The sequence below is a fragment of the Stomoxys calcitrans genome, chromosome 2 (assembly GCF_963082655.1).
Source record: "Stomoxys calcitrans chromosome 2, idStoCalc2.1, whole genome shotgun sequence".
Taxonomy (NCBI): Eukaryota; Metazoa; Arthropoda; class Insecta; order Diptera; family Muscidae; genus Stomoxys; species Stomoxys calcitrans.
This window is the reverse complement of record NC_081553.1, coordinates 224524548-224541376: the sequence shown is the minus strand read 5'-3', so window position 1 is coordinate 224541376 and position 16829 is coordinate 224524548. Positions and strand designations below refer to the sequence as shown.

General features: G+C 36.6%; 1 protein-coding gene across 4 annotated transcripts; it reads left to right on the top strand.

Moving 5' to 3' along the window:
- The first annotated feature begins 2958 nt into the window (after positions 1-2958).
- On the top strand, positions 2959-14477 carry LOC106081905 (ATP-binding cassette sub-family B member 6). Of its 4 annotated transcripts, none has more exons than XM_013244165.2 (8): positions 2959-3203; positions 3285-3442; positions 6952-7282; positions 7354-7553; positions 7621-7946; positions 8022-8426; positions 12632-12807; positions 12881-14477. In XM_013244165.2, exons 3-8 carry the CDS (start codon positions 6983-6985, stop codon positions 14078-14080), a joined length of 2607 nt encoding a protein of 868 aa, XP_013099619.2. In that variant the 5' UTR covers positions 2959-3203; positions 3285-3442; positions 6952-6982; the 3' UTR covers positions 14081-14477. The 4 variants fall into 4 exon arrangements, with proteins under 4 accessions (XP_013099619.2, XP_013099616.2, XP_013099615.2 ...); XM_013244162.2 differs by having other exon boundaries at positions 3270-3442; XM_013244161.2 differs by lacking the exon at positions 3285-3442.
- The last annotated feature ends 2352 nt before the right edge of the window (positions 14478-16829 follow it).

Genomic DNA, 16829 nt, shown 5'->3' with positions numbered 1-16829 from the left:
TATCGTGATTGACGCAGTCAAAAGCCTTTGAGTGGTCCAGTAAGACTAGAAATGTTATAAGTCCGTCATCAATGCCAGATCGTATATTTTCAGCGACATCAACTAAGGCCGTAATACAGCTATGCTTGGGACGAAATCCAGATTGATGTACGGTGAGCAATTCATGGCGCTGAAGATACTCGCCAATTTGTAAATGTATAATACGCTCAAACGCTTTTGATAGGTACGGCAAAATGGCTATAGGGCGATATTCATGGTTTCCGGTCGACTTTGGAATTGGAAGTATTTTAGAGTGTTTCCATGCCCTAGGGTATTGGGCCGTAGTTATAATAGTGTTGAACAAGTAGGTAATATATGGAGCTATACTTGGCAAGACGATTTTTACAAACTGTGGATATATGTTGTCAAATCCAGCAGCATTTGATTTAATGGACAGACAGCTGCTAATGACATCACCTGGATACACACATGAAAATTCGAAGCTGGAAAATGATGGAAATATTGGATATCGCTGTGGAATTAAATTGATATTTTGGGAATGGGAACTGGGCTCATGGTTAGTGGGAGTAGATACGAACATTTTATTGATGTCATCAGGATTTGCGTCGATATTAACGCAACTTGACTTGCCTATACCAATTTCCCTAATAGTTTGCCATTTGCTCTTCGAATCCATCGCAGAACGGAATCTATTTTCGTAATACGTTGCCTTCGATTTTTTTATGGCTTTATTGACTTCCGTTCTCACTGCTCGGAAATCATCGTAGAGTTGTGGAGTTTTGAACCTTTTCCAACGTTTATACACCATATCTCTTTTCCTTATTAGCTCCGTTATATTTTCATTAAACCAGCATTTATCATTTTTCCTTATTCTTGTTTTTTTTAACGGCACCGAACATTCTAGCAAATGTGTTAGATTTTTGTCGATAAAATCCAGTTGATCATCTGTTGACTGAAAATCGTATATTGCATTCCAATTAATGTTAGAAAGTTCATGTGATAATGTATTAAAATTGGTTTTCGAAAAGTTAAAAAATGGCTGTTCCTGATCCTCTGGTGGTGGATGGGAGTCATAAGTCATAAGGATTAAGTCATGCCTGGAAAAACATGGTACGCTTAGCTGATCATAGAGTAAAACTTTGGTAGGGCTATCTACCAGAAAAATGTCCAGAAGACTATTTGAAGAATTTGAAAAGTGAGTTGGTGTATTTGTGTTTACGGTGTGAATGCCGATTGATTTAAAAGTATCCGTTAATCTGGTATCGTTCAGCAAATTGCTGTTTAAGTCGCCGGCTATGATTATGTCAACAAAATTGACAGTGATGTCCATCATGGCAGTAATTAGCGAATCATATGGGATCATACAATTTGGTCTATAGATAGAGCCAATTAGTGTTTTCCGATTATGTATCATTGATTCAATAAAAACGTATTCGATTTTATTATCTTCCGTAGATTTCGAGACAGGTTTGAAAGAAAACTTCTTTCTAATGTATATTGCAACGCCTCCGCCAACGCTACGCCTGTCATTTCTTACGACATTGTAATCGGAAGTGTTGATAATGTTGTCTGTAATGGATGCACTGAACCAGGTCTCGGAAACGGGAATTCCATTAATTCGTAGGTCGCATGAGACTGCAAGATTATCTTGTTTTCTTATTTGCATCTTTAAGTTTTGAATCTCGGTTTGGATGCTTTCAGTATCTTCCTTTTCGCTCTCTCTTTCCTCCAACTTTCTAATTTGATTATAGATATCATTAACAGTGATTTCTTCGATCTTGTTTAATCTCTCACAGATGTTGTCAACATTGTTTTCTATTTGTTGTATTCGAGAGTTTAGTGTGTTTAATATTTTTGTTTCTACATCCTCCAACCTTTTAAATATGTGTGAGAATTTCTCTTCAAACTCACCAAAAGCTTTATTTATTTGCAGCGACTGTTTTTGAAAACACTTTTCAATTTCCAGTAGCAGCTTTGATTGTTGTTGTGTTTCTCTGGCCAAACGTGGAGTTTTTGAGTTATTCTCTGGCTGAGAGCTCTCTTCTCTGTCACGCTTTGCAGATGCCGTTAGCTTCTCCATAATATCATGTTCTAAGAGATTGTTGGCGTGCATGATGTCTGCCAGCAGACTCTGTTGTTCCTCTGTTGTTTTGATGGACATATTTATTTTTCTGTTTCGTTGCTCTTCAAGAGTGTTTATATAAATGTATGTATATGTGTGTGCTTGTGTGGCTTGGTTTTGTTAAGTTTGGCTTTGACACTTTGTGAAACACAATAATATCTTTATGTTGGTTATTGTGTTTATTTATTTGTGTTTATTTATTTGGCGCTTGTTAGATGACACCGGTTACTGAGCAAAGAAAAATGGATTGAACTGTGCTTAATTTTGTGATACAAACAATTCGGATTATGATAGAAAATATTCATATACAAGGAGCACAAAAACACGTCTTCTTCTTGGCGTAAGAGATTATAGGAGGAGCGCAGAAGATCGAGACGCTTGGAACGCTATTCTATTTTCGACTAATGGTAAAATTTTCGGTTGCAGCTAACACATTTATGTCGCCATTGAAAGAAAGAAATTTGTGTGCGTGTTTGTGAGCAGAGAATATGCGAGAAAGAAGATATCAACAAAGAGAATGCGAACAAAAATCGAACATCTAAATACCATCAAACCTAACACGCTGTTTACAGCTGTTTGAGTGAGACCACCTTTTTAAATCCCACTTGGTGTATCGTTCAAAGTGGCTACTGACTTCCAAATTCGTTACCTTTTCTGTTATCGCTTTTAAAATAAACGATTTTTGTTAAATTACATTACAGAACTCCACTACTGTTTGTTAATATACAACACAAATCGTTCAACTTGTTTTTAAGTGTGAATGGCCCATTTGTGCCTTGAACATCTGCATTGGCATCACCACAGCTGTCATCCATCATATGGTAACTCTATCGTGACTTTTATTTTGTTATTGTCAAACAAACAGAACCACAGCACCAATGTAAATTTATGTTTTTATTAACACTATTAACTGTTGAAGCCGCAACAAAAAGTGTAATGAGTGCAACATATTGTGAAATTAAATAAAATAGATATAAACGGGATAAAAGAATTATAAAAAAAACGAATGTCAAAGTGTTCCTACACCGCCGGAGAGAAAGTTGTCCAATAATTTAACACCGACATACCTGTGCAGCTAAGGGTAAAAAATTGCATAATTATGCATTTAATTAATAAATTTTACGGTCAATGGATTTTTTATCAATAGTTTTACGACTCTTAGCTGCTATACAATGTGCATTTAGTGGATTGTAGCTTTTCGAGACAGTGAATTCTTTCCGGCTATTAAAAGAATTGCGACGTTGTGAGATATCATAGAAAAGTCCTCTGCCACATCTATATGCGATTGTTGTGTTTGAATTCGGCCCCTTATTGCTAAAAGTGAGTGTAATTTATATGTCAAAAAAGATAAATGTGCTCGAAGGGTTTCTAGGGAAATACAATGAAGCCCCATTGTTTTAAATGACTATTGCCCAATAGAGGGATAACCAATCCAATAAAATAGTAGCAGGCATACTTTGGCAAAAGTCTGGAGCATTGAGACTTTATTATAAGACCGAAGGAAGTTAACAGTTTATCACTTAAGATAACGTTTTTTTTCCACTTCCAGTTTATGATTCATAAAAGTTCGTACAAATATTTTTTGCCCGTTTATTTCAAATTTACAAAACATAAATCACAAATTTTAAATGTTGACAACCAGTTGGATACATTGAACTGGACTTTGTACACACGCTTTGTGTTCAGTTAATGCAAATTAAATTTATTTCAAAATATATTCTGAAGATTCTCCTTGTATTCGTCCGTTGTAGAGCAAACCTTTCAGCACATTTTAGCAAGCAAGACAAAAGGGAGAGAGAAGAGAGCATTCCCAATTCTTAATCTAATGGAGTCACGGTATCAAAGAACTGACAAAAAATTAGTAGTTTTTTTTAACTTATGTTAGATAAGAACTTCTAATGCTTAGTGTGATAGTTTAAAGGCCTGATGGCTTCGCATTGCATGAAATCAAATGAAATACCTTTCGCGAAAAACCTGACAAATCGAACACAGATATGGATAAAGTCAAACGTTCTCAAGAAAAACAAGTAAAAGCGTGCTTCGGCCAGGCTGAATCTTATATAGCCTCCACCATGAATCGCATTTGCCGAGTTCTTTTCCTGGTGTCTCTTTTTAGGCAAACAAGAGCGTGCTTTCGCCGACAGACGGACGATGGACCAGATGGACTCTCTACACTAATGTTCAAACACATCAGACCAATGGGCACAGTCTACCTCGTTAAGAAATCAACCTCACCCTATCAGAAGGAGATCAACATGAAGATGTAACTTGGTCGAAAGAAAGTGTCAACGACCAATTTTGCAACATGCAGCAGCATAAAGTTTGGAAATGTCCAATATCTTATTCACTACGTGGACATGCGAATTTTGCGGCAACTACATTTTGGACTCGTTTTGGTAACGATTCTGGCCACCAATTATACCAAAATACTTGATGTTACATTTAAGAGCCTTTATAACTTCTCCCGACATGGCCTGCTGTTATACAAACCATGGTTAAATCATATACGCCAATGGTCGCTCAGTGGTAAATTATGTAGCGACGGTGTAGACTCGTCAGCCCAGCGACACGCATCACTGAGAATTGGCAAAATGCTGCAAAAGTCTGTCATCTCAATTCTCATGTATATCAAGTCATTCAAAAGAAAATTCCTACTCTTGTGAAGATACAATTAAATGCTTTCCAAGGACTACTGACAAAATATTTATGCCAATCGTCGTAATGACATTATATCTTAGCCATTACACCACTTCCTTGATTGCAAAGATCTCCGCTGCATACACACGGGTAACCTTTTCGATATGACCAGTTCTAGATCTTTAGAGTACATCCTAAAATCCACCTGGTCCTTTAGTTTGGAACCATCCGTATAGAGGTCTATATAACTTCTGTTACAAGGGATATCGTAGTCCCAATCGGTTCTATCAGTAATAGTGATACAGAACTTTTTATCAAAAAACGGCTCAGGTAGGGTATAATCCACACTGCCTGGAACATTGGAAATTGTATCAAGGATAACACAGTGTCCGTAGCCACCACATGGCCAATGAGAAAACTCCCTTAAACTCACGGTAGTGATTGCTACAATTTAGGCAGCCACAATGCCCAGAGACATTAAATTCAGTGCATCAGATGGTGTCGTCCTCAGTGCGGCTTTGATGCACAAACAAGCCATCCTTTGGATCCGGTTAAGTATTGAAGAGTAGGTGCACTTTTAAAGCGCCGTCCACCAGACCACATCACCATATAGCATTATAGGTCTGACAACTGCAGTATATACCCAACTTTTGCCAATGGCTCTCTTGCAGGTGTATAGGGCAAGAGTTGCCTTTCTTACCCTTTCCAAAATGTTGGATTTGAAGTTCAATTTCCTATCCAGCAAAACACCAAAGTATTTTGCGCTTTCTGTAAATGGAACATTCTCTCGACCAAAGGAGACAGGTTTCACTGTAGGCAACTTGTATCTCCGGCTGTAAAGAACTACTTCTGCCTTGCATGGATTTATACCTAGACCACTTTCGGTGGCCCACTTTGCTGTTGCACGTAGAACTTCCTGAAGTATATCTCTTGAGTGCTGGGAAACTTACCCCTAACCTCAATTGCCACGTCATCAGCATACGCGACCATTTTTAGACCTTTTCCTTCCAGAGACAATAATATATTGTTAATAGCTACATTCCAAAGTAGAGAAGACAGAACACCTCCTTGAGGTATTAAATGTGTTAGCGAGGATGGTTTTTAGATAGTCTCATGTTTCACTACTTCCCACGGATAACCTGTAATCGCTTTGAGCTGACATATCCTTATACTACTCTTTTTCTATCCTTTTCCTATACTTATTCTTATCCTATCCTTATCTTATCTTATCTTATCCAATCCTATCCTATCCTATGCTATCCTTATCCTCATACCACAGGATAAGGATAGGATAAGGATAGGATAAGGATAGGATAAGGATAGGATAAGGATAGGATAAGGATAGGATAAGGATAGGATAAGGATAGGATAAGGATAGGATAAGGATAGGATAAGGATAGGATAAGGATAGGATAAGGATAGGATAAGGATAGGATAAGGATAGGATAAGGATAGGATAAGGATAGGATAAGGATAGGATAAGGATAGGATAAGGATAGGATAAGGATAGGATAAGGATAAGGATAAGGATAGGATAAGGATAGGATAAGGATAGGAAAAGGGTAGGATAAGGATAGGAAAAGGTTATCCTATCCTTTTCCTATCCTTATCCTATCCTTATCCTATCCTTATCCTATCCTTATCCTATCCTTATCCTATCCTATCCTATCCTTATCCTATCCTTTTTCTATCCGGCCCCAGTATAGACGCTACCTTTGTAATTTCCCCGAAGCCTCAATTCATTACCAACATACCAACATTGGGCCAAAAATTATTTTTGTTAACATATGTCTTAACCACGATAAAGGTGTTAAGAGATAAAAACTGTCATGAACAGCACATTTTTCATAGTCACACATTTAAATGTGGAACCATCCATGCTTTGGTTTTGGTGTCAATTAAAAATTAATTTATCTCGAAACAAAAGCGCAAAACCATAAGCAGCACATTTTTAATAGTAGAGAAGATAAGAACAGGGAATGCCCCCAGTAGTAATATAGCAAGCAAAAAGTTTATTTTTAACAAAATAGATGGCAACAAAAACATTTGTAAATTTCTCGTCATGGATAAGTGCAGATGATTCACTTAATCACTGAGTTAGTATGGAAAATTGTGAATTCGTTGCTATATGGTGACATCTCACCAACAAAATTTAATAATTCAATCACTCACTTGTTTGTCGTATTTTACAGGCGGTGGTAGGTTAAGGATAAAGAAGACAACATGTTATACTGCCCGCCAAATGTTACCCTCTCCCAAATCTGGATTAATCATGGCATCTCACACTGCTTTATGGACACGGTGGGATCGGCCGTTTGTTGTGGCTTTCTGATGATTTTTGGCCTGATGCAATTGATGATGTACATGAAGTATGCAACGCGTATTACAGATCCCACATTGATACCCAAATCACGTTTATATGGCTTTCAATTGTTTCTGTTGGCATTCTTTCCTGCACTGCAGCTGATACGATTTTTATTGAATGCCCGCATTTATGAAGGAAGTGCTGTCTATGGCTATATGGTAAAATATTCTTTTGAAGAAAAATTTTAGAGAAAATTTCTTAAATTTTGTGTATGATTGATTTTTTTTAGATTTTGTCAACCTGTTTCATATGTGTGGCCTATCCCATGTCCATATATCTGGTTATCAAAGAAAGATGGTATCAATTGCCCTCATTACCCACACGAGGTCACGGCTTGGTGTTATTGCTGTTTTGGACCCTGGCTTTTATCAATGAATCTTTGGCCTTTATAAATCTAAGGCATGAGGATTGGTGGTTCAATTTGAAAACGTAACGTAACTTGCCATAGTTGCCATTTTGTAATACTCATTGTTATTTTTTTAAACTCATCTTCCAGTAACAAAGATAAAATTGAAATGGGCCTTTTTGTCACCCGCTACATAGCCTCACTGCTGATATTTGTCTTGGGCCTCAAGGCTCCTGGCACCCCACTACCCTTTAACATGCATCAACGCTTAGATGAGGAAAATCAAACTACGGAAAATGGAAACCTCAATACAGGCTCGGCTTTTAGAAACTTCTTCAAAAAGATGCGTAAACTATTGCCCTATTTATGGCCCAAAAAGGATGCATTGCTGCAGATAGCTGTTATGATTTGTATACTGCTATTGGCTGCGGGACGTGTCATTAAATTGTATTTGCCCATATATCGCAAAAAATTGGGTATGAGTTTCCTTTTTTTTAACACACAAACTTACCCGTTTTGCTAACTCTGTCTTTTTTTTAATTTTATTCCAGTGGACAGCTTAACCATTGATCCCATAGTTTTCCGCTGGGATTTTGTTTTGATTTATGTTGGCCTTTCATTTCTTCAGGGTGGCGGCACTGGCACCATGGGCCTTTTCAACAATCTTCGCTCTTTCCTGTGGATTAAAGTTCAGCAGTATACAACGCGTGAAATCGAAGTGGATCTCTTCCAGCATTTACATCAACTCTCACTGCGTTGGCATTTACAGCGCAAAACTGGCGAAGTCTTGCGCATTATGGATCGTGGCACAGATTCCATTAATAATCTCTTGAATTACATCATATTCTCAATAACGCCCACAATTGTGGATTTAATTGTTGCTGTGGTTTATTTTGTATATGCCTTCAACTGGTGGTTTGGCTTGATTGTGTTCCTAACAATGTTTTTGTATATATGTGAGTATAATGAAAACAAAACAAACTATACTTAAGGGGCAGTGAAATTTATGAAAAGGATAGAAGAGGGTGACACCTAGGACTTAACCAAGTTTTTGTATATACCCATATACAAATAACATTCAAAAGAAAATGGGCCAAGCCAATCCAAGTTTCCTATTGCCCACTTATAAGGCTGCAGCACTAGCAGACAAACAAACCTTGTTGACCACGTTCAAAGCAATTAGCCGGTCTGTGGTAAGTTATGCAGCGCCAGTGTGGTCTCGTAAGCTTTGTGACACGCAGTAGTAGAATAATATTCAGATCTGTCGGAATCCCACCCTCCGAACTGCGACGGGCTGTTTCCTCAGTTCTCATGTGGACCATCTCCATTAGAAGACAAAGATCCTACCAGTACGAAGACATAACTACATGCTGTCTAAGCAATACCTTTGTGCTGTAATCGCAGAGACCATCCAAATCGACATCTTGTGGACAGATATCCACCGCCCAGAAGCCTTAAGGTAGATCTACATGATCTAGAGCGTGAGGTTCAGCGCTACAAGAGGAAATCTCTAGATCAAGCGGCATATAAAGCAGGTCTAGACACGGTAGCAGATGCTGTAAATAGCTACCGGGTGAATGTAGTCCTTGAAGTCTTCGCTATACTTAACCTCTATCCTTAAGCGTCCTGATTTAACCAAAGCTTACCTACGGACCTTTTATATACGTTAATCTTCGTTCGCGGAGCGTTTTTTTTTCGCTTACGGACAATTAGAGCCTGCCGTACTAAGCTTATTGCTTCTATTCACTGGTACGCTATCAGTCAAACAGCTGATTTGTGTCCCAAATAGAACAAAAAAAACGACAAATCGGGTGAATGGTCATGCAAAGGAAGAGTCCAGTAAATTGCTTTGTAACCGGGCTTAACTATGGGTGTATTGGCGTCCATTATAAGAAGACAAATGTCAAATACGCTTCACTTGCACAAATACTTCCTATTAGTGTAGGTCGGTTAGGATTGTAAATGGGCTATATCGGTCCATTTTTTTTTTTGATATAGCTGCCATATAAATCGATCTTGGATCTTGAATTCTTGATCCTCTGTAGGGCGCAATTCTTATCCGATTTGTCTGAAATTTTGCATAAGGTGTTTTGATATGACGTCCAATAACTATACCAATATGGTTTAAATCGCTTCATAACCTAATATAGCTCCCATTATAACCGATCTCCCGATTATATTTCTTGAGGTGTAGAGGGCGCAATACCAAACCGTATTGGCTGAAATTTTGCACGAGGTGTTTTGTTTTTAATTCCAACAACTCTGCTAAGTATGGTTCATAACCCAATATAGCTGCCATATAACCCGATGTCGGATTTTGACTTCTTGAGCCTCTAGAGAGCACAATTATTATCCGATTTGGCTGATAATAAGCCTTTTTTAGCGCCTATAGGGCGCAATTCTTACCCAATTTGGTTGAAATTGTGTACAATGACTTCTACTATGATCTTAAAATTCCAAAACAAGTATGGCCCGAATCGCTCCATAACCTGATATAGCTTCAATAGCATAGCTAATCTTAAGCAGAGTTTACATGGAACATCATGATCGTTCCCATCGTGTGTACGTGTTGATTACAGCTTTTGCCTAAAACGGTACATCGATTTGTTCTCTTCCTTGACATTATTAAATTTTTCATACTTTACTTCTCATTTCTTAACCTTATTTGCCACAGAAGGTGTTTTTCAATATCTGTCAATTAATGATTGCACATTTCTTTGTAAATGGTAATCGAAAGACGTCATTCATCGAAAAAAAATCAAATGATTTTGATTTTTCAGCCATGACTGATGGTTATGTATACATGTAACGAATACACCTTTGTTTTCATCAATACTATTACAATGACCATACATCAGATGTGCCATGTAAACTCAGTATTATCCATTATCCTTTATTTGCCTTTAATAGATACCGGACAAAAAACTTGACAAATGCGTTCCCATGATGATCGAGCTTAGCACGCTATTTCTTGTTTCATTTAATTTTCCATACCTTTGTTCACTTTTGAGCACAGCATATTTTTTTTATTTTTTTTTTTTTTATATTTGTCAAGTAATGTTTAAACATTTCTGTGCAAACTGTAATTGATAGATGGCAATCATCGAAAAAATCAAATGGTTTTGATTTTTCAGCCATGACTGATGGTGAGGTTTACATGTGTCGCATACACATTTATTTTCAACAATACTATTACAATGACCACACATGATGTGCCATGTAAAGTTCCCATAAGGCTATGCTAATAATTATATAATAAGCGGAGAATTCTGTTCAGCTTTTCAAACTCCATATAAAAAAACGGCGGAAAATTAGTGTTTTGCTTCTGAGGAAAATGAAAAAAAACAAAAATAGTGTCAACACTTGAAACCATTGCCGGCAGCATTTTTGGTTTTTTTATTATTTATTTATTTGCGAAAAATAAATTAAATAGATAGATAAAAAAGCGTGTTTTGGAATGGAAACAAAAACATTTGATTGCTGTCAATTGTAAAATAATTGCAGAAATTTTTATTTGTTTTGCGAGCGAAATTTGACAGCCATCAAATGTTTTTGTTTCATGCGAGCAGCTGAGCACAATTTTTTTTATTTTTGTTTTGATTTTATAGGAAATCTTAATGCCAAAGGCTTGATAACAAAGCTGTGATTTTTTTCTAAAGCCTTTAAAAGATGTTCTATTGATTCGATATTCGACACATAAGCAACAAAACAGTGTTATAATGATGAAAGTACAAATATAAAACAAATTTGAAGAAGATAAAATGTAAAGCAAAGTTTATTTCTAAAACCGCTTTGACATTTCAGTTTACAACATTCGCCACTCAAGGTAGTTTCATCGTGCTAATGCACAACAACAAAAATCTACCCCCAACGCATGGTGAAATAAGTAAAGGTGGTCTCATTTGTACAACAACCACAAATCATATGGTGCAATCCGCCATCTTGCCATCAAGCTGATCGACGTTTTTTTTTAACACACACAAAGAAATTTGTGTGCGTGTGTGTGTACATGTGCATACATGAGCAGAGAAAATGCGAGAAAGAAGATAACAAAAAAGAGAATGCAAACAAAAATCTGTCATCTTAATACCGCCAAACCAGGCCGGCTGCTAACAGTTGTTCGCGTGAGATCACCTTTTTAGAACCGTCTTGTCCTCAACGAAACTACCTTGATTGTCAAATGCAGTAAATTCAAATGTTAAAGTGGGTGTGGAAATAAACGTTGTTTTAGAAATGATCTTCCTCAAATGTGTTTTATATTTGTATTGTACCGAACGTTTATTTTGTTTGGGGACTCTTCTTCTTCACTTTATCTTTATCTTTGTTGACCGACTGTTTATCTTTGTTTAGGGACCCTTCTTCTTCGCTTATGGACCTTTTATCTTCGTTAACAGGATCTTCATCTTCGTTTACAAATCGACCCTTTGTCTCCGTTAAGGGACCCTTCATCTTCGTTAACGGGTCCTTCATCTTCGTTTACAAATCCTTCATATTCGTTTACGGACCCTTTATTTTCGTTAAGGGACTGTTCATCTTCGTTTACGGATGCTTGTTGTTGTTCTAGCAGTGTGTTGTACACTGAAGCGGCAGCCCTTGTTGATGAAAAACTCCATCGAGCCAATCCGGTACGTACAACTGGTTGCCATGGGGTTGTTTACGGATCCTTCATCTTCGTTGACGAACTCTTTGTCTTTGATTGCAAACCCTTCATCTCCATTTACGAACGCTTTATCTTTTACGGGCCTTTTATCTTCGTTTACATAGTCTCCATTTTCCCTTACGAACCCAACATCTTCTTTTACGTACCCTTCATCTTCGTTTAGGGACCCTTCATCTCCGTTTACAGATCTTTTCTCTTTTTTTACAAATGCTTTATCTTTGTTTACCGACCCTTGCATTCGTTTGGGGTTCCTTTATCTTAGTTTGCGTACCCTTCACTACATTTTTGGACCCTTCGGGTTTGTTTAGGTACCCTTGATCTTCGTTTACAGAGTTTACTGGTTGGATAGTTTACGGGCTCTTCGTCTTTACGGAGGCCTCATCTTCTTTAACAGACCTTTTCCTTCCGGAATAATTATTAGAATAATTTTTGTTGAGTTTATGCCAATACCATTAAGTTTTTACCTAAAACATTCTACTCTCTTTTTCTCCCAATTTTTAGTGGCCACGATATTGGTAACAGAATGGCGCACGCAATACCAAAGGCGTATGAATCTGGCCGATAATGAGCAAAGGGCTAGAAGTGTGGATTCTCTATTAAATTTCGAAACAGTCAAATACTATGGTGCCGAGCAATATGAAGTGAATGCTTATCGCGAAGCCATCAAAAAATATCAGGTAACAGTCATCCCTCCTGAAGAAAAAACTCCAATAAATAAAAACAACAACTAATATACATTTCCATTTTCAGAAAGAAGAATTCTTGTCACTTTTGACCCTAAACATTCTAAACACTTCACAAAATATTATTCTATGTCTTGGTCTGCTGACCGGTTCCATGTTGTGTGTCTATCTGGTGGTGCATCATCAAACTCTTACTGTGGGTGATTTTGTGCTTTTCTTCACATATCTAATGGATTTGTATATGCCTTTGAATTGGTTTGGCACCTATTATCGAGCAATACAAAAGAATTTTGTGGATATGGAAAATATGTTCGATTTGCTCAAGGAGGAAGAAGAAGTAGTGGATGCTCCCGGCAGCTCTCCTTTGCTGACGGCAGGTGGTGGCATAGAATTCTCAAATGTCAGCTTTGGTTATAGCCCAGAGAAGATTGTATTGAAAAATATTTCCTTTTCGGTGCCATCCGGCAAAACTGTGGCCATAGTGGGGCCTTCAGGTGCGGGAAAAAGTACCATTGTACGATTGCTTTTCCGTTTCTATGATGTGCAAAGTGGGGCCATTACCATTGATGGCCAAAATATCAAACTGGTAACACAGCAGAGCTTGAGGCAAGCCATAGGTGTAGTGCCCCAGGACACAGTGTTATTTAACAACACCATTTACTATAATATCGAATATGGCAAAATTGGTTCCTCGCCAGATGAGGTGTATGTAGCGGCGCGAATGGCAGATATACACGATCGCATTTTAGGTTTCCCCGATCGCTATGAGACCAAAGTGGGTGAACGTGGTTTGCGTTTAAGTGGTGGCGAAAAGCAAAGGGTTGCCATAGCCAGAACCCTGTTGAAGGCCCCAGTACTGGTGTTATTGGATGAGGCCACCTCGGCTCTAGACACCAACACCGAAAGGAACATACAAGCCGCCCTGCATAAGGTATGCGCGAACAGGACCACAATTATAATAGCCCATAGGCTATCCACAATCATACATGCGGATGAAATCTTAGTGCTAAAGGATGGCAGCATTGCCGAACAGGGACGACATGAGGACTTGTTATTGCGTGAAGATGGTCTGTATGCCGAAATGTGGCAGCAACAGCTCAAGAATCTAGATGCTCCCTCCACATCCTCCGAAGTGTCGGGTCAGTCATTGGATAAACCCGCGTCTAGCGGTAGTGGTGGTGGCGCAGCAGGGACTACTGCCGGGGCTCCTGCCGGCAGTGCCTATTTGAGGGCGGGCCATGCTCATGGTGGTGGTGGTGCCCACTAGTAAATTCTAACTAAGACTTAGTTAATTCCTACTACATATTATTATTTCTGTTTTAAACATTCAAAGGTTTCCAATCGTGCTTTTTCTCAGAAAGAAAATTTTTGTTGGTCTCAAGCTCATTACGAAAAATTAATTTTGTATATTTAAACTATGTATGTGTGTTGTTTTGATTGTCCTTTGGTTCTTGCAGATAACTTATAAAGTATATACAACAAATTATTGGCGAACAACAACCCCACAATAGCTATCGAACACTTTTCTATTATTAAGATTTAAGGAAAAAAAAACAACAAATTGCCTATATGTAATACATGTTAAAAACCATGAAAAACATCTAGAATTAGTTTTTGCAAAAAACAAAAAAAATTAAATAAAAAAACAAGATTCAAGTGCAAAATCGCCCATTTATTTATTCTACATTGCTTAGTTTTCGTAAATTCGATTTCATTTTCCCTCTGGGGAAATAAATACGAATTAACCTTACTTTTGTTCTACGAGGATTAGTTAAGGAGATATGGCCATTTTAAGTTTTGGAAGGGAAAAATTAATTTTTTGGTCAATTAACATCTAAAAACTGCATTTTTGGAAGTGATCACATAACCTTACTTTTGCTCTACGAGGCTTAGTTAAGAAGACATTGCCATTTTAAGTTTTGGAAGGGAAAAAATAATTTTTTGGTGGTTTTGCATCAAAAAACTGAATGTTTGGAAGTGATCACGAATTAACCTTACTTTTGCTCTACGAAGCTTAGATAAGGAGATATGGCCATTTTTAGTTTTAAAAGAGAAAAACTATTTTTTTGGTAGATCTTCATCATAAAACTAAATTTTGAGAAGTGATCACGAATTAACCTTACTTTTGCTCTACGAGGCTTAGTTAAGGAGATATGGCCGTTTAAAGTTTTGGAAAGGAAATTTTAATTTTTTGGTGGATTTTCATCAAAAAACTGAATTTTTGAAAGTGATCACGAATTAACCTTACTTTTGCTCTACGAGGCTTAGTTAAGGAGATATGGCCATTTTTAGTTTTGGAAGGGAAAAATTAATTTTTTGGTGGATTTTCATCAAAAAAATGAATTTTTGGACGTGATCACGGATTAACTTTACTTTTGTTCTACGAGGCTTAGTAAAGGAGATATGACCATTTTAAGTTTTGGAAGGGAAAAATTAATTTTTTTCATCAAAAACTGAATTTTCGGAAGTAATCACGAATTAACCTTACTTTTGCTATACGAGGCTTAGTTAAGGAGATATGGCCATTTTTAGTTTTTTGGTGGATTTTCATCATAAAACTAAATTTTGAGAAGTGCTCACGAATTAACCTTACTTTTGCTCTACGAGGCTTAGTTAAGGCGATATGGCCATTTTAAGTTTTGGAAGGGAAAAATTAATTTTTTGGTGGATTTTCCTAGTATTTTAATTTATTTTATAAAATTTTATATATTTATTTAAAAAAAGATCTTAAGTTTATGTTGTTTATTTCAAATTATTGTTTTTTTTTATATTAAACAATTCTAATTTGTTTTCTTCTTGTTATATTGTATTTTTCTTTTTTTTGGTTTAGTTTATTTTGTTTTTTACTTTTTGTTTTATTTTACTGTTTGTTTTATATTATTTCATTTTCATTCTCTTCTCTTTTTTCTTTTGTTTTAATTGATTTTATTTCACTACTACATATAAATTATATTTCATTTCACAATTTCTTCTTTTCGTTTATCTTTTTCTGTTTCATTCCTTTTCATTTCATCCTGAAATTTCTCTCAAAATTTTTTTAATTTTTTATGACTATCTTTCCCGTTAAACATTTTTTTAAACACAATATGACAAAAAAAAATTTACTCACCCTGCCCACTGTTAAAATGGAATACTTGTACGCGTCTAATCCAATTATTACTTATGAATCGCCGTTATGCCTCTCTCTTACTCTTTTTTAAAGCACACACACCGAATGTAATACAGCCCGTTTTAATACCATCAACAAATAGCATATTTAATGGTATCAATCATGACAGTCAAGCAGTGAAAGCTAAGTACCAAAACAAGTTGATGTTACACTGGCGCACATTAGTTTAAGATCTTTTATTTCTACCGTAAACCTTTTTTTGCGGCAAAAGTTAATTAATTTGCACTTTACTTCCAGGTTTCGTTTACTCAGAGGACAATTTAAATGCACATTTTACATGTTTTAAATATATTCACATATCTAATTCCTTTTGAGCTTATAATTTTGCTTATGTATTAAAATTTCCTTTTTTAACTTTTTGCATTCACAAAAGCGACATCTACCGAACATTTTTGTAATTTTATATTATTTAAGCCACCATTTAAACATTTTAAACACTTTTTCTCTTCACATATTATTATCAATATTCTGCCCAATACTCATTTTAACGAATACCGAAGACGAACGTTATGCATTTGCCTACTTTTTTTCAACATCCACACAAACGACGAACGATATTCACCAACGCGCACACACACACAACACTACCAGCTGTGCACGAATATATTTTAATTTTATTATTCGTTTGAACAAAATATGATGACTGTATTGCTTTTCAAACTTTATAAACTTTTTGCATTTACAAAAGCGACATCTACTGAACATTTTTGTAATTTTATATCATTTAAGCCACCATTTAACCATTTTAAACACTTTTTCTCTTCACACATTATTATCAATATTCTGCCTGCCCAACACTCATTTTAACAAACCGAAGACGAACGTTATGCATTTGCCTACTTTTTTT

Bases quoted from the DNA above. Each gene is read 5' to 3' on its own strand.
- LOC106081905 (XM_013244161.2), top strand. From the start codon at position 6,983: ATGTTATACTGCCCGCCAAATGTTACCCTCTCCCAAATCTGGATTAAT. The intron at 7,283-7,353 runs GTAAAATATTCT...GATTTTTTTTAG, and splicing joins GTGCTGTCTATGGCTATATG to ATTTTGTCAACCTGTTTCAT. The intron at 8,427-12,631 runs GTGAGTATAATG...CCCAATTTTTAG, and splicing joins AACAATGTTTTTGTATATAT to TGGCCACGATATTGGTAACA.